The sequence below is a fragment of the Oryctolagus cuniculus genome, chromosome 2 (genome assembly GCF_051225735.1).
Source record: "Oryctolagus cuniculus isolate XC-2025 breed Fujian yellow rabbit chromosome 2, ASM5122573v1, whole genome shotgun sequence".
Classification (NCBI taxonomy): Eukaryota; Metazoa; Chordata; class Mammalia; order Lagomorpha; family Leporidae; genus Oryctolagus; species Oryctolagus cuniculus.
This window is the reverse complement of record NC_142868.1, coordinates 170,733,241-170,751,915: the sequence shown is the minus strand read 5'-3', so window position 1 is coordinate 170,751,915 and position 18,675 is coordinate 170,733,241. Positions and strand designations below refer to the sequence as shown.

General features: G+C 42.6%; 1 protein-coding gene across 5 annotated transcripts in view; it reads right to left on the bottom strand.

The window, feature by feature from the left end:
- The window catches only part of PRKD3 (protein kinase D3), a 110,295-nt gene that overhangs the window by 4,323 nt on the left and 87,297 nt on the right, over positions 1 to 18,675 (bottom strand). For 4 of the 5 annotated variants that reach the window (XR_016230467.1, XR_016230468.1, XM_051839691.3 and 1 more), the window contains 3 exons: positions 3,288 to 3,449; positions 2,956 to 3,054; positions 348 to 615 (listed from right to left, as the gene is read on the bottom strand). Coding sequence is in view for 3 of the 5 variants with exons in the window: in XM_051839691.3 (XP_051695651.3) it covers positions 348 to 615; positions 2,956 to 3,054; positions 3,288 to 3,449 (529 nt within the window). In the remaining 2 variants the exon portion in view is untranslated. Of the gene's footprint in view, positions 1 to 347; positions 616 to 2,955; positions 3,055 to 3,287; positions 3,450 to 17,004; positions 17,057 to 18,675 lie in introns of those variants that run through there. The other variant, XM_089327730.1, reaches the window with a different exon arrangement.

Here is an 18,675-nt window from a genome sequence, read left to right as displayed (position 1 = left end):
ATGTTTGGGTACAAAATAAAAGCAGTGCTTCCTGAAGATGGACTTGGCATGATCAACTGGAAAGGACCGAAAAGAATCTAATGGACAGGATAGTTAAAAAGATTTTAGTAGCTCCAGAATGAGGCAGCTGGGGCCTAGATTAGTATCATGGATTATACCTGGGGACTATAAGGAAGATAATGATTGAAAAGACAATAGAAAAGAGTGTTCAACAACTGGGAACTAGCCGAATTTGGAAGATGAGTGGGAGAACTTAACAAGAGAAATCAGGAGAGACAGGCTGATTTGGGATCACAAGGCTTTTTATAGACTGAAGAGTACAGAGCCAAAACAAATTTTTTTCTTACCTTCACTAGAAATTTCTTTCCATGGATTTGGCGGGTACATAAACGCAGCATTTTGGATTTGGTCATTTATGTCTTCATCCTCATTGAAAGGAAATGTTCCACTGAGGCTCACATAGACGATAACTCCCACTGACCACATATCTAGGGAACGGTTATAGCCCTTGCTCCTGAGAACTTCAGGGGCTAGGTACGCTGGCGTTCCCACCACGGATCTCCTAAATGACTTTTCACCAATGATGCGGGCAAATCCAAAGTCACATAGCTTCACCTGGAAATCAAAGGACAATGTTATTTTTGTTATTTATTTAAAACCATATATTATGCACATGCCCATCTTGCCCTTTGCCAGCCGTTTTATGAATCTCATACATTTGTAGATAATGAAACTGCACAATGGCCCCAGGAGAGAAATGCTGGAGAATGCTCCAAGAAAGAAGGTGGAACAAATCAGTGCAGGGGACCAAAGAATTGGGCCATTTTGTACTGCTTTCCCAGGCCATAGCAGAGAGCTGGATTGAAAGTGGAGTGAACTGGCGCCCATATGGGATGCCAGTGCTTCAGGCCAGGGTATTAACCTGCTGTGCCACAGTGCTGGCCCCTGCTACTTTTTTTTAAAATAAAGATTTAGTGAAGCTGGCGCTGTATGGTAGTAAGTTAAGCCTCCGCCTGCAGTGCCGGCATCCCATAAGGGTGCTGGTTCCTGTCCTGGCTGCTCTTCTGCTCTAGCTCTCTACTATGGCCTAGGAAAGCAGCAGAATGGCCCAAGTGCTTGGGCCTCTGCACCCACATGGGAGACTGGAAGAAGCTCCTGGCTCCTGGCTTCGGATCAGCCCAGCTCCAGCTGTTGCAGCCATTTAGGGAGTGAACCAGAGGATGGAAGATCTCTCTGTAACTTTACCTCTCAAATAAATGAATCTTTAAAAAAAGGTACTATTAAAAATATTTATTTGAAAGGTGGAGAAGGAGTGAGCCATAGAAAGAGACTGATTAATTGTCTATCCACTGGTTCATTCTTTAAAATGACCACCATAGCTGGGGCTAGGCCAGGCTGAGGCCAGGCACCAGGAACTCCATCCAGGTTTCCCTCATGGAAGATGGTATTTGGGCTACCTTCTGTCTTCCCAGGCTCATTAGCAGGAAGTTGGATTGGAAGCAGAGCAGTGGCAAAATGAACTGGCAAAATGAACTCCAAGATACGGGATACTGTTGACACAGAGGGCAGCTTAAACTGCTGTACACAATACTGGCCCTATCTTGCTACCCTTTTATAAAAGTTAAGGTTTTGGTGACAAATTGATCTATACTGAAAAGCAAATGCCAAATACTTTCCATAGGAAATGTTATGATTCAAAAAATGTCTTCTGTAAAAACTTTAAGATAAATTAAGGAATTTGGCTTCTAGAAAATAGTACAGTGAGGGGCTAGCACTGTGGCATAGTGGGTTAAAGCCACCACCTACAATATCAGCATCCCATATGGGTGCTGGTTCAAGTCCTGGCTACTCTACTTCCAATCTCGCTGTCATGGCCTGGGAAAGCAGCAGAAGATGGCCCAAGTACTTGAGCCCCTGCACCCGCGTGGGAAGACCTGGAGGAAGCTCCTGGCTCCTGGCTCCGCATCGGTGCAGCTCCGGCTGTTGTGGCCATTTGCGGAGTAAACCAGTAGATGGAGGACCTCCCTCCCTCCCTCTCTCTCTCTCTCTCTCCGCCCCTCCTTCTCTCTCTGTATAACTCTGACTTTCAAATAAAAATAAATCTTTAAAAAGCACAGCAAGTGGAGAGCAAAGAAGCACAAGGTGTATTCAGATGCTGCTTGCTATTTTGGTGACATGCACTCTGACATCCTTTTCTGAATGCTCTGTGCCGTCAGTGAATCTGGCTGCTTCTCTCTTTCAAATAGTCTTTGAAGAGTAGAAGCACAGACTTAGGCTAACTTATTAAAAAGTAGCATAGTGGGTTAAGCACCTGCATACGGTGCTAGCATCCCATAAGGGTGCCGGTTCGAGCCCTGGCTGCCCCACTTCCTGCTAATGTGCCTGGGAATGCAGTTGAGGATGGCCCAAGAGCTTGGTCCCCACCACTGATGTAGGAGACCTGGATGGTTAGTTATTAATCCTCATAGGCAGCTGCAGGCTGTAAACTGTATCTCTTAAGAGGGTACACATTTTGAAGCCAAAGTTCCATGGGTGGATACTTTATAAATGTTGTCAGATAATTATATTGATTCTTCATGAGTCAGCATTATGGCACAGCAGATTAAGCTGCCGCTTTGCTTTAATGCTGGCATCCCATTTCAGAGCCCCAGTTTCAATCATGGCTGCTTGGCTTCCTATCCAGTTGCCTGCTAGTGCACCTGGGAAGGCAGCAGAACACGGCCCAAGTGTTTGGGTCCCTGCAACCTACTTGGGAGACCACGATGGAATTCCGAGGTCCTGGCTTCAACCTGGCCTGACTCTGGCCATTGTGGCCATTTAGGAGCTGAACCAGAGGATGAAGATCACACTCTATGTCTCTCTGCCCTTACTTCCTCTGTCACTCTGCCTTCAAATAAGTAAAAGTAAAGATTTAGACAAAAGTGATTCTTCAAAAGGTTCTCAAGGATATCTCACCTGAGGAAACGGCTCTGCAGATGCAAGCAGCACATTTTCTGGCTTTAAATCACAGTGCACAATATTCTTAAAATGTAGATTCCTCAAAGCAACAAGTATCTGTCATTAAAGAAAGATTTTTCAATGGCTAGAAAAATCATAGTTAAACCCCGGTGCGACTCCATGTGAGCGGTGCAGCAATCTGAAAATTCCACCACGATTCATCAGGATTCAGCTGCAGGTGCTCATTTATTTTCAGGGTTCACAATTCCCACAATCTCCCAGGTTGTAAAAGCACAACTGCTTAATTCTCTAAGATTCCAATTTTCTAGTTCAAAAAAGAATTAAAATACCTGTGTGACCATGAATTTAGTGATTCGTTCTGGAAGCCGACTTTTCTCACTGGATAGAATCATTTCCAGCATATCTCCATGCAGCTTCTCCATTACCACAAAGACTCGTTCTGGGGTTTCAAACATACATTCCAGGTTTACAATCCCAGGATGGTGTAAATTCTGAAAGAGTTTGCAGGGTATTTAAATGACCCAACTTATGTAGAGAAACAGTTTGACAATGCAAATATCCAACAGTGTGCTATTCATTATATGAAATAGATGGCACCGAGAGGAAACCAGCTTAGAAAAATAACTTAAAAGTCAGAATTACAACCAACAAAAAGGATCACTCTGATTTCCAAGTTGTGAATTGGAGAGTGGATGCAGAGAGAGCAGAGAATATTCCTCCCCCTGATTCACAGTTCTCTCTCCAAAATCTCTTAGTATTTTCTTCTTTTTTTGCTTAGGTTGGCTACTTATTTTTATATACCTTCTCCATTTCCCACCTAGACAAGCAGCTTTTGGATTTAGTATTTCCTGTATTTACTAATCTGCACTTTAATATTTTTTTAAAAATTTATTTATGTGAAAAGTTAAAGAGAAGGGGAGAGACAGAGATCTTCCATCCACTTGGTCTCTCTCCAGATGGCTGCCACAGCAGGGGCTGGGCCAGGCCTCAGCCAAGAGCCAAGAGCCTCATCTATGTCTCCCACATGAGCGGCAGGGGCCAAAGCACTTGGCGCCATTTTCCACTGCTTTCCCAGGCCGTTAGCAGGGAGCTGGAGAGCAAGTGGAGCAGCTGGGACAGAAACCAGTGCCAATAGGAAATGCTGGCACTGCAGGCAGTGTTTACCCACTATGCCACAATGCTGGTCCCTTAATCTCCATTTTAAGTTCTTGTTATTACCTTGAGTTTTCCTTAGGTTTATTTTATTGTTCATTCTGCTACTACTTTTTTTTTTTTTTAAGATTTATTTATTTTGAAAGAAAAGGGAGGGAGGGAGAGGGAGAGGAAGGGGTGGAGAGGGAGATGGAGAGAGAGAAAGAGAGATCTTTCTTCCACTGGTTCACTCCCCAATTGGCCGCAATAGCCAGGGTTAGGCTAGGCCTGAGCCAGGTGCTTCCCCTGCATCTCCCCTGTGTGGCAGGGGCCCAAACAATGCCATTTCCCAAGTTGGATTTTTTAAAAAACATTATTTATTTGAGAGGTGGTGAGAGACTTGAAAGGCAGGGAAGAGCTGCCATCTGCTTATTCATTCCACAAATGCACAGGAGCCAGGGATCCAACTACATGAGCCACCACATGCTGCCTCCCAGGGTGTGCATTAGCAGGAAGCTGGAATCAGGAGTAGAGTTGGGATTGGAGCCCAGGGACTTCAACATGGGATGTTGGCATCCCAGCCACTGCACTACACACCCAGCCTTTTCAGTTGGATTTATCTGAGTGGCAGTTAGAGAACCTGAGACAGAGAGAGAGAATCTCTCCCATCCGCTAGTTTACTTCCTAAACAGCTGAGGATGGGCCAAGCTAAAGCCAAGAGCCAGGAGCCTCATCTGGGTTTCCCATGTGGGTGGCAGGGCCCAAGCACCTGAACCATCTTCCACTGCCTTCCCAGGCACATTAGCAGGGAGCTGGATGAAGTGGGAAAGCTGGGACTTGAACCAGCACCCTATCGGATGCCAGTGTTGCAGGCAGCAGCTTAACCTACTGTGCCACAACACCAGCCCCTTGAGTTAACCTCTTAATTCATCTATTTTCATTCTTTCTTGCTTAACATTTGAGATTATAAAGCCTTCTCTGAATGACAGCCCAATGGCTCTCATGTATACAGTATTTTCAACACATTCTGAAATTCTGAATTGGTCTTTTTGATTGAAGAAATAATATCTTTTTCAGTTTGTACAGTAGCAGCCTCTTTTCTGAATGTATAATTTGTGTATTTTTATTGTGGTTTTAAGACTAAAGAGTATTTTTTCTAGTATTGCCTTTTTAAAATGAGGTATTCACTGTTTTGAGGGTGCAGGGCTCAGTATGAAGTAGTTAGACCCACATTATTCTTTTTAGGCCTTTATGTTCTTAGTTCTTAATTGTTTTTATCTGTTCTACCTACCATTGACCATGAGTATGTTTCCCTGTCTCTCCTTGTGTCTTCTCTAGCTTTCCTGTATAAATGTTGATACTATAATTTGATTTGTACTCTTCCATTGTTAAATTCCTGATCATATTTTCCAATTTACACAGGTGTCTGTAAGAATGCTATTATTTCTCTCCAACTACTCTACTACTCTCTTCAGGCAATAGCAAAACAAACATATGACCTTACTAAATATCTAGTAAACAGGGGCCGGCACTGTGGCATAGCAGGTGAAGCTGCCATCTGCAGCACTAGCATCCCATATGGGCACTGGTTCAAGTCCCGGCTGTTCCATGTCCAATCTAGCTCTCTGCTATGGTTTGCGAAAGCAGTGGAAGATGGCCCAAGTCCTTGGGTCCCTGCACCCTAGGTAGACGTGGAGGAAGCTCCTGGCTCCTGGCTTTGGATTGGCACAGCTCCAGCCATTGCAGCCAATTGGGGAGTGAACCAGTGGACAGAGAACCTCTCTGTCTCTCCTCTTTCCGTGTAACTCTTTCAAATAAATAAATAAATCTTAAAAAAAATCTAGTAAACAAAAGTTTACTCTCCCACAACCCTATTTCTTTCCTATCCTACACCATGTTCCTTAAATGTGGCCATGTTTATTTAGTTCATATCTAAACACAGACACCTATGATGTGCATATTAAAGAGTTACACAAGGTAGCCAGCGCTGTGGCGTATAAGTCTAAGCCTCCACCTATAGCAATGGCTTCCCATTTGGGGGCCAGTTTGAGTCCCGGCTGCTCCACTTCTGATCCAGTTCCCTTTTAATACACCTGGGAAAGCAGCGGAGGATGGCCCATGCACCTACATGGGAGACACGGAAGAAGCTCCTGGTTCCTGATCGGCTCAGCTCCGGCTGTTGTGGCCATCTGGGGAGTGAACCAGCAGACGGAAGACCTCTCTCCCTGTCTCTACCTCTCTCTCTAAGTCTGTCTTTCAAATAAATAAAATAAATCTTAAAAAAAAAATTCAATGTTTAGTGTGATATCCACAGTGGAATCTTTCCTGACGTTTTGGTTCAGCTAAATAATCGTAAGTGTCCAAAACCAGCATGTGTTGACAAAGGCAGAACCTATCACCAGGTGTTTAATATGGAGGCTGGATGTTCCTGGGTAAACTGTATAAGGCCATTTCTGAAACGATGATTTGATGATTTCTTCTCTCTGCTACTGGAGAAGCCAAAGCTGTGGCTTTAATAATATGCTCATTGTTTAGCTTTTTTTTCTCTAAATAAAAAATTAATTGGAAAGAAAAACTATGGATGCCACTGGTGCTGCAGGGGAAGATAACAGCATTAGGATCAAGCACAGGAGCTCAGGTGGCCTTTCCCGTGAGGACTATGACAAGACAATAGAGGGGAGAACCCTATGCGGCTAAGATGGCAGCGCCTGTGCTGCCCACCAGGGCTCAGGGGAGGCAAACCTGGAACACCTGCTGACCCTGCACTGGCAGCTGGGTCTGTGCCAGGCGGCCAAGCAGTTCACACGGCATGGCACTGCCTCAGGGTTGGCCCCCGGTTTGCAGTTGCAGGAGCAACTGCGAATGGTACCCGAGCCTGGCGACCATGCAGGAGTCCCTGCGAAATCAGCAGCTGGCCGAGGAGCAGTGGCGTCCGGGAGAGAGAACAGCTTATTGCAGAGCACATGGCCAAGATGCCACAGATAACTGAGGACTTGTGGCAGCTGCAGCGGGAGCACTGGGAGAAGGCGGAGGTGGACAAGGAGAGGAGGGCACAGCTGCAGGCCGAGGCCCAGGAGCACCTGGACTAACACATGGACCCAAGGAGCACCTGCTACAGGACCTTGAGAAGCAGTTCTGCAATTGCCTCAAGGAGGAGAAACAAAGAAGGAGGCATGGGTGGCCACCATGGCTGTTGTCACTGCCGCTGCTCTGGCCAGCCCAGGACCCTGCAGCCCCTGGGGCTCCCAGCTCCTGAGCCTTGTGCTTTCCCCAATAAAGCCTGCTACCTGGTGGCCCCTGGGGTGGGGATGGGGAGGTGGAGAAGAACAATACAGGGGAAAGAAGGGAAAGAGAATGAAGGGGCTGGTGCTGTGGAGCAGTGGGTTAATGACCTGGCCTGAAGCGCTAGCATCCCATATGGGCGCCAGTTCGAGACCCAGCTGCTTCACATCTGATCCACTATGGCCTGGGAAAGCAGTAGAAGATGGCCCAAGTCCTTGGGCCCCTACACCCACGTGGGAGACCCGGAAGAAGCTCCTGGCTCCTGATCGGCGCAGCCGTTGCGGCCAATTGGGGAGAGAACCATTGGATGTAAGACCTCTCTCTCTCTCTCTCTGCCTCTCCTTTCTCTGTGTAACTCTGACTTTCAAATGAATAAATAAATCTTAAAAAAAAGAAAAAAGACAATGAGTCGGAGGGTGAAGAGGCCAAAGGATGGTGCGAATGTAAGGGTGTACACAAGGGCAGGTGCAGCAGCTTACGTTGCAGCCTGTGATACCAGCACCCACACGAATGCCAGTCTGCATCCTGGAAGTTCCAATTCCAATCCAGAGCCCCCTGCTGATTTGACTGGGAAACCAGCAGATGATTGCCTAAATGCTTGGGCTGCTGCTAACCACGTGTGACCCCGATGTTATTCCAGGCTCCTGGCTTCTGTCTGGCCCACTCTGGCCAATGCAGCCAACTAGCAGATCTCTCTCCTGTTGCTTCATCTCTCTCCGAAACTCTAACTTTCAAAATAAGTGCATCTTTTTTTCCCTTAAGATTTGTTTGAAAGAAAGACAGAGAGGAAGAAAGACAGAGATCTTCCATCTGCTGGTTCACTCCGAAATGGTTACAAAGGCCAGGGTATGGGCGGCAGGGGCCAAAACACTTGGGTCATCTTCCACTACTTTTCCCAGGCCAATAGCAAGGAGCTAGATCACAAGTGGAGTAGCTGGGACATAAACTGGAACCAATATGGGATGCTGGCATTGCAGGCACAGGCTTTACCCTCTATGCCACAATGCTGAGCCTTCAAAATAAATTTTTAAATAAGAGGAAAAAGTACATGTAGGTTTGAATCCATGTGAAAAAGTCTAGCTATCATCCTCAAGATTAAATTTTAGAGAACTAATTTCAGTAAATGATGTATGATTTGTTTCCTTTTGAAAAATATGAATTTAGATTCGAATTAAAATACTGTATATGCAAACTAGGTTCAATTCTATCCTTATAATACACATGTAGATTTTATTGAGTTCATATACTTCAGAAGAACACTGAAAGTTACAATTTTACTTGTGTACACAGCAGACACAAACAGTGGATTTAATCAGGTAAAAGGAAGGAGTGAGCATGTGGTTTGCCAAGACTTAAATTCAAACTTGAGCCTGCCTTCCCTTCTACTGAGTGATGCTGAAAAAAGTACTGCAGTATAGATTTTGGTACAAAGCCATTCGCTAAATATTTTATAAACAATCTGAAAAGGCTGTATAAAAAACAGGACTGTATTCAATTGAATATTTGGAGGCATACTATATGATCACTTAAATCCATTCTCGGGCAGTACTGGTAAAAATAACCAGAGGAATATAATAATAAAGCTTTTACAATGGCATTATCTGGAAATCCCTAAATTTAGTTGTGATCCACAGCTGAAGATAAGGGAGAAAAAAAGCTTCAGTGCTTAGTTCAGAGCTATGTCTGTGATCATCTGATCAAGGAAAAATCAATCCTTATGAATATATTCCTAATTTTTACATGTTTTACATTTCAGTTTGTTAATGGGAAAGATTCCAAAATTAGATTCACAAAAATATGTCTTAAAGACATTCATGTTCTAATACAGAGCCCAAATGCTATTTAGATTCTATGTAGCCTGCATTAATGTGACTGCTTCCTGCTGGGAAACACCATCTTGCTAAGAGATGCTAGGAAGAACGTGCCACAGCTCCTAACACCGGCAGCTTTCACACAGTTTAACACAGGTCCCACTGATTTCCAGTCCGGCTGGGGAGCTGACAGGGGTCTGAGTGACCACTTTGTTCTGTAAAGGGAAGTTACATTGCCCTGCTCCTACCCTCCTCACCCCGCGACTAAAGTGCCAGACTCAGTTTGCTGTGGTAGGGTTGTCGCTGGACTCTCTTTTGTCTAGGGGCACAGAAAGCAGACCAGGAGCCCCTGGACCCAGAGGCAGGGCAGTTTCCAGGGTGGACAGCAGACCTGCTTGTGCCCTTGGTTGTGGGAGTTGTGAGAATAAGCCTCAGAACTTGGAAAAGTCATGGTTGCAGCTGGGTTCCTGTGGCCCAGCCTGGCCTAAATGTAGAGATTTGGAGCTCCTTGTACAGTGGGATGGAGATCACATTGGGGTCAGAGGACAGACCACAGAAAGAAATGGTACTCTGGGTGGGCTGCATGCCTGGTTGGTGCTGTATGCTATACTGATGCAATAGGCTCACTCTGGGCTGTGAAACAGCACAGAGAAAGGTGGGGACTTTGGGCACACTGGTTAGCTCCAATATTCCCTCCCCACACTGACTATAGCCATCTTAGGTATTCCTCTAGACTCTTACCCAACTCAAATGATGGCTGGAGCTCCCTAGCCCCACTCAGCACCCATCCCTAGAGCTCAAGTCTAAGTCTTAGGCCCTCCACTGAGCCCAAGAGTTACATCTCCAGGAATAAAGCCTTCAATTAAAAAAACAAAACAAAACAAAAACAACAACAAAACACCATCCTCCAGAAGAGACAGAAACAAGAGTTGTGGAAAATTCAATTTAGAAACATAAGAAACATGAACAAGGCAGTCAATGACTCCCCAAAAGGAATAATACATTAGCACTGGACTACGAATAAGGGCAGACAGATGAAAAAGAATTCAAAAGAATGATTCTGAGGTTACTCAAAAATACAGAGAAACAGTTATATGAAACTAGAAAATCAGTGTCTTACATGGTTGAGAAATTCAGCAGAAATATTAAAAACATTATAAATGAAATATTCAGTGAGTCAAAAGATACAATGGAAAGCATTAAAAACGGACCTGGGGAGGCAAAAAAGAGTATCTGATCTAGAAGACAGGTGCTTTGAAACCTTTCATTAGATAAAAAGAAGAAATTAGAACAAAGATGTGTTTGGGATCTATGGGGTACTGTCAAATGACCAAATACACAAGTCTTAGATGCTCCTGAAGAAATAGTAAAAGAATGGCTTAGAAAACCTAGTCAATGAAATAGTAGGAAATTTCCGCTAATCTGGAGAAAGATGTGGACATCCAAATAGAGGAAATACATAGAACCTCAAATAGGAATGAACAGAGATGATCCTCAAATGATACATTATAGTTAAATGTTCAAAACTAAGACATAAAGAGAATATTCTTAAATTTAAAAAAAATTGACAAAAGACAAACACCAGGTCAGATTTCTGAACAGAAACTCTATTGGCCAAAAGAGGAAACAGTCAAAGTTCTCAAAGAAAACAACTGCCAACCCATAATACTTTACCTAGCAAAGTTCTTATTCATGAACAAAAGTGAAATAAAGACCTTCTGAGACCAGCAAAAATAAAAAGTGTCACCACCCAGCCAGCTTTACAAATGATACTTAAGGATGTACCATATTAAGAAGTAGAGAAAGATAATTAGCATTATGAAAGAATGTGAAGGTAGAGAACCTCCCGTTAAAGAAATTGCAAACAAACAATAGGAATATTTATGGAAAAATGGCAGGACTAACTCATTACTTTTCAATTACAACAACTACAATTACAACCTTGAATGTAAATGGACTAAATCCCCAATTAAAAGATACAGACTGGTTGAACTGATTAAAAAAAAAAAAAAAGACCCAACTCTATGCTGCCTATAAGAAATACACTTCAATAAAGATACATGTGGACTGAAAGCGAAAGGATGGAAAAAACATTCCATGCAAATGGAAATCAAAAGCAAGCAAGAATAACTATAACTCACAGTCGACAAAATAGATTTCAAGACAAAAACTGTTAGACAAAGAAGGTCATTATGTCATGATTAAGGGAATAATTCAAGAAGAAAATGTGACTAGTAAATGTCTATGCACTTGGCCGGCGTCGTGGCTCAATAGGCTAATCCTCTGCCTTGCGGCGCCGGCATACCGGGTTCTAGTCCCGGTCGGGGCGCTGGATTCTGTCCCAGTTGCCCCTCTTCCAGGCCAGCTCTCTGCCGTGGCCCCAGGAAGGCAGTGGAGGATGGCCCAAGTGCTTGGGCCCTGCACCCCATGGGAGACCAGGAAAAGCACCTGGCTCCTGCCATCGGATCAGCACGGTGCGCCAGCCACAGCGCACAGGCCACGGCAGCCATTGGAGGGAAAGACCTTTCTCTCTGTCTCTCTCTCTCACTGTCCACTCTGCCTGTCAAAAAAAAAAAAAGTCTATGCACCAAATGCTTAGGGACCCAGTTTTATAAAACAAATGTTAATGGCCTTAAAGGAAGACATATGCTCCAATACAATAATACTGAGGGACTTCAATACCCCAGAAAGAAAAAGCAACAAAAACAGAGCTAATCTACATCATAGGCCAGATGGACCTAATAGATAGCTATAGAACATTCCATCCGACAGCTGCAGAATACACATTCTTTTCATCAGTACATGGAGCATTCTTTAGAATAGACCATATGATAGGCTATAAAACATATTTCAACAAATTCAAAAAAAGTGAAATCATATCTTTCTGACCACAATGGAATGAAGCTGGAAACTAACAACAAAAATTCTAGAAAATACACAAATACATGGAGACAAAAGAAACATGCTCCTGAATGAACAGGTCATGGAAGTAATCAAAGAGAAATTAAAAAAAAGTCTTGAAATAAATGAAAATGAAAATACGATGTATCAAAACTTATGGGATACAGCAAAAGTAGTTTTAATAGGAAACTATATAGCAATGAGTGCCTACATCAAAAAAATTGGAAAGGTATCAAATAAATGACTTAACAATACATCTCAAAGACCCAGAAAAGCAAGAACCAACCCAAAATTAACACAAACAAAAATCAGAGAATAAACAAAACAGAAATAAAACTGTATAAAAGATCAAAGAAATGAGGAGCTGTTATTTTTTATAAGAAATGAAAAAAACTGATAAACCACTGGTCCACCTAACCAAGAAAAAAAGGGAGAAGATTCAAATTAATAAAATCAGAAATGAAAAAGGAGATGTTAAAATATTTCACAGAAACTACAAATAATCATTAGAAAACATTACAAACAGCTATATGCCAACAAACTGGAAAATCTAGAAGAAATAGATTTCTGGATACATAATTTATCAAAATTGAGGCACAAAGATACTGAAAACCTGAATAAGCCAATAATCAAAGCTGAGACTGAATCAGTAATTGAAAACCTCCCAAAAAAGAACAGTCCAGGACCAGCTGGCTTCACTGCTGAGTTCTACCAAACTTTGATGAAAGAATTGATACCAGTTCTTCTCAAACAATGCAAGCCAACTGAAAGCAAGGGAACCATTCCAAACTCATTCTATGAGGCCAGCATTACTTATTTCCAAAACCAGAGAAATATAAAACAAGAAAAAAAAAAAAACAAACAACCTACAGACCAATATCTCTGATAAACACAGATGAAAAAATCCTCAACAAAATACTAGTAAATCTAATCCAAAAGACATCAGAAAGATCCACCCCGACCAAGTAGGATTAATCTCAGGGGTGCAGGGATGGTTCAACATATACTAATCAGTAAACATGATATATAACATCAATAAAATAAAGTATAAAAACCATGTGGTGGCCAGCGCCATGGCTCAATAGGCTATCCTCTGCCTGTGGCGCCAGCACACCGGGTTCTAGTCCTGGTCGGGGCACCGGATTCTGTCCCAGTTGCCCCTCTTCCAGTCCAGCTCTCTGCTGTGGCCCGGGAGTGCAGTGGAGGATGGCCCAAGTGCTTGGGCCCTGCTCCCCATGGGAGACCAGGAGAAGCACCTGGCTCCTGCCTTCAGATCAGCGCGGTGCACCAGCCGCTCTCTCACTGTCCACTTTGCCTGTCAAAACAAAAACAAAAACAAAAACAAAAACAAACAAACAAAAAACATGTGGTTGGGGCCGGCGCCATGGCGCAGTAGGTTAATCCTCCGCCTGTGGTGCCAGCATCCCATTTGGACGCCAGTTCTACTCCTGGCTGCTCCTCTTCCAATCCAGCTCTCTGCTGTGGCCTGTGAAAGCAGTAGAAGATGGCTCAAGTCCTTGGCCCCCTGCACCCACATGGGAGATTGGGAAGAAGCACCTGGCTCCTGGCTTCAGATCGACGCAGCTTCGACCATTGCAGCCACCTGGGCAGTGATCCAACAGATGGAAGACCCTTCTCTCTGTCTCTCCCTCTCATTGTCTGTTAACTCTCTCAAATAAAAAAAAAAAATCTTAAAAAAAAATATGGTTATTCTCAATGGATACAGAGAAAGGATTCAACGCAACATTCTTTCCTGATTAAAACCCTTAAAAATTATATATAAAAGGAACATATCTCAACATAATAAAGAAAATATTAAGGAACCCACAGTCGGCATAATCTTGACCTGAGAAAAGCCAGAAGCATTTTCACTAAGATCCGGAACCAGACAACGATGTTCACTAACCACTATTATCCAATACAGTTTTTTAAGTTTTAGCCAGAGCCATTAGAAAAAGAAATCAAAGGTATACAGATATGAAAGGAGGAAGTCAATTTATCCATTTGCAGATGGCACAATGCTTTATATAAAGGATTTCCATTAATAGACTATTAGAACTCAGAATTTAGCAAAATTTAGCAAAAAATAAAATCAACACACAAAAATCAATAGCATTCTTATATACCAACAAGTTTTGGCTGAGAAAGAACTTAAAAAATCAGTTCCATTCACAATAGGTACAAAAAATTTTACATATTTGGGTAAATTTAACCAGTGGAGTCTAGAAGACAGTCAAAAAAAAAAGTGGAGGAAGTACAGTCTCAAGTAAGAAAAGAGAGGAAACTCCACATAAATGAGAGGGACACAGCGGACTCCACACAGTGGAGGGTATGGAGACAAATCAGGATGCCAGTGGTCGACAGCCTCCACACCAGCTTCGCAGAGTGAGCTGAAACAGCAGCAGCTCAAGCCACTGGCGATAAATCTGAGAAAAAGCCTGGAGGGAATCCAGCTTGGTGTCCTGTGGGGGATCCTGTACCTGCCAAACTAGAGGAGAAAAAAAAGAGGGGGACAGCCTATTTCTCTCTCCCAGATCATCTTGCAATGGCATCCTGTATCAAGCTGATAGAGAGAGGGTACCATTTTGGACAAACGTACAGCAGTACCAGCTCGTGTCCAAGCCAGCAACCAGCTGAGCAGAGACTTCTGAGTCTGGCAGTGAGAACTAATGGGGGGTTGGGTGCTCATGACTGTGGGAGGCCTGTGTGCCAAGACTGTGAAAACACTGAGACTTTGTGGGAAGGCTCAGCGTGTGGCTCAGACTTTGGCCAGTCACTGTGTGAGGCTCTACACACTCACGGCTCTCTGGTTCCTTGGTGAGGGACACTGCTGGATAATCTGCTTACACCGAGGACTGCACAGATGCTTTGTGTGGTCCTTGTGGAAGTGTGGATGAATAGTGTACCCACTGAGGCTAGTCTCAGGCGCGGGTCTCCTTTGAAGAGAGGAAATGAGCTGAGTCTATGCCAACAGAACAGAGAAACCTCAACTCTGATAGAAGAGAGTTATCATGCCCAACATAGGTGTCACCTTAACACTCACTTCACCCTGGAGTTCTGAACAGAGCTCCCTGAACACACCCACCACATGCCTCTAGGTATTCCCTGGAAGTAGACACTCCACTAATCCACACATAGTCCAAAGATAAAAGGCACCACAGCAAAAAAACAAAATCAAAAACAAACAAACAAAAAAACATACAAAGAAACCAATGGATATCTCCACAAATGCTGAATAATAAATGCACCAATTTAAGAAACAAGGATAAGGAAGACAACATGACATGCCCAAAAGAATACAACATTTAGGTACTAGATTGTGAAGATGAGGAGTCTGAAGAAATGCCAGAAATGGAATTCAAAAAGTTGATCACAGGATTACTTAGAAGTAATCAGAAGAAGCAAATTCATGAACTAATGAAATCCATACATGACATGAAAGAAAATGTCTTCCACGAAATTTCAATCTTAAATAGAAAGCAAAATAAAATCTTAGAAATGAAGAATTCAATAGAACAAATAAAAAATGCAGTGGAAAGCCTTAACAACAGAATCAGAGAAGCAGAAGAAAGATATCTGACTTAGAAGACAAATTGCAGGAAATTTCAGTCAGACAAAAAACAAGAACAGAAAATCAGAAAATCAGAAATGATGCAACATACAGGTTCTAGGAGTTCCTGAAAGTGTGGAAAGAGAGAAGGGATTAGTGAAATAATAAAAGGAAAACTTTCCTAAATTGGAGAAAGAAAGGGACATTCAAGTACAGGAAACACACAGAACTCCTAATAGACATGACCAGAAAATATCTTCACCATGACACACTGTAATCAAACTCTCCACAGTAAAACAAAAAGAAGATTCTAAAATGTGCATGAGAAAATCACCAGATTCCTTTCAGAGGCTTTCCAATTAGACTCACTGTGAACTTCTCATCAGAAACACTACAGGCTAGGAGAAAATGGTGATGAGATATATTCCAAGTCTTAAGGAACAAAAATGTCAACCCAGAACACTACCTTGCAAAGCTCTCATTCATGAATGAAGGTGAAATGAAGTCCTTGACAACAAACAGAAATTGAAAGAATTTGTCACTACCCGGCCAGCCCTGCAAAAGGTGCTTAAGGATGCATTGCACACAGAAACACAGATCATGGTCTTCACTATCAAAGAAGGTGAAGTTAGAAAATCTCCCAGTAAAATACAAAGAAAAATCCAAGTAAAAAATAGAAATATTTATGGAAAAATGGCAGGGCAAAGTGGTTATTTATCAGTAGTTACTTTGAATGTAAATGGCCTCAACTCTCCAGTTAAAAGACAAAGACTGGCTGAATGGATTAAAAGACAAAACCCATCTATTTGCTGCCTACAAGAAACACATCTCAACAACAAAGATACACACAGACTGAAAGTGAAAGGAAGGAAAAATACATTCCATGCAAACAGAAATCAAATGAGAGCTGGTATAGCCACCCAAATATCAGACAAACTAGACTTTAAGACAAAAAGTGCTAAAAGAGACAAAGAAAGGCACTATGTAATGATTAAAGGATCGATTCAGCAGGAAGATGTGACTATTTTAAATGTATGTGCACCTAATTACAAGACACCTGGCTATTTTAATTAAAAGAAATGCTGATGGATTTAAAGGGAGACATAGACCCAAACATAATAGTATGGGGACTTCAATACCCCACTTTCAGCAATGGACAGATCAGCCAGACAGAAAATCAACAAGGAAACAACAGAGTTAATCAACATTATAGACCAAATGGACCTAACAGATATCTACAGAACTTTCCATCCTACAGTTACAGAATACACATTCTTCTCTCCAGTGCATGGAACTTTCTCTAAGATTGACTACATGCTAGGCCATAAAGCAAATCTCAGCAAATTCAAAAAAATAGAAATCATACCATGCATCTTCTTGGACCACAATGGAATGAAGCTGGAAATCAGCAACTCAGGAATCTCTAGAACATATGCAAACACATTGAGACTGAACAATATGCTCCTGAATGAACAGTGGGTCATAGAAGAAATCAAGAAAAATCAAAAACTTTCTGGAAGCAAATGAAGATAACAATACAACATATCAAAACTCATAGGATATAGCAAAAGCACTGTTAGGAGGAAAGTTTATAGCAATTGGTGCCTACATCAAGAAATTAAAAAGGCACCACATACATGAGCATAAATGCATCTCAAGGATCAAGAATAAAAACAGCAAACCAAACTCAAAGCTAGTAGGAGAAAAGAAATAATTAAAGTTAGGGAATATACAAACAAAATTGAAACAAAATAATACAAGAGATCAGCAAAACAAAGAGCTGGTTTTTTGAAAACAAAAAAAGGCAAAATTGACACACCATTGGCCCAACTAATAAAAGTAGCGAGAAGACCCAAATTAATAAGATTAGAGATGAAAATGGAAATGTAACAACAGATACCACAGAAATAAAAAGAATCATCAGAAATTACTAAAAAGAGCTGTATGCCAAGAAACTGGGAAACCTAGAAGAAATGAATAGATTCTTGGACACATAAGACCCACCTAAATTGAGCCATGAAGACATATAAAACCTAAACAGACCCATAACCAAGACAGAAATTGAATCACTCATAAAGATCCTCCCAACAAAGAAAAGCCCAGGACCGGATAGCTTCATTGCTGAATTCTACCAACCATTTAAAGAACTCCAATTCTTCTCAAGCTATTCAAAACAACTGAAAGGGAGGGAATTCTCCAAAATTCTTTCTATGAAGCCAGCATCACCTGAATTCCTAAACCTAAAAAAGATGCAACTGAGAAAGAGGACTACAGACCAATTTCCCTGATGAACATAAATGCAAAAAATCCTCAACAAAATTCTAGCCAAATGAATCCAACAATACATCAGAAAGATCATTCACCCAGACCAAGTGGGATTTATCCCTGGTATGCAGGGATGGTTCAACATTTGCAAATCAATAAATGTGATACATCACATTAACAAACCAAAGAACAAAAATCATATGATTATCTCAATAGATGCAGAAAGTATTTATTTGATAAAATACAACATCTTGGGCCGGCGCTGTGGCTCAATAGGCTAATCCTCCGCCTTGCGGCGCCGGCACACTGGGTTCTAGTCCTGGACAGGGCGCCGGATTCTGTCCCGGTTGCCCCTCTTCCAGGCCAGCTCTCTGCTGTGGCCAGGGAGTGCAGTGGAGGATGGCCCAAGTGCTTGGGCCTTGCTCCCCATGGGAGACCAGGAGAAGCACCTGGCTCCTGCCTGCGGATCAGTGCGGTGCACCGGCCGCAGCACACCGGCCACGGCGGCCATTGGAGGGTGAACCAATGGCAAGGAAAGACCTTTCTCTCTGTCTCTCTCTCTCACTGTCCACTCTGCCTGTCAAAAAAAACAAACAAAAAAAACAAACAAAAACCAAACAAACAAACAAAACCAACCAACCAAACAAACAAACAAAAAAACAAAACAAAAAAACCCAACATCTTGGGCCGGCACTGTGGCTCAATAGGCTAATCCTCCACCTAGAGGCGCCGGCACACTGGGTTCTATTCCCGGTCAGGGCGCCGGAGTCTTTCCCG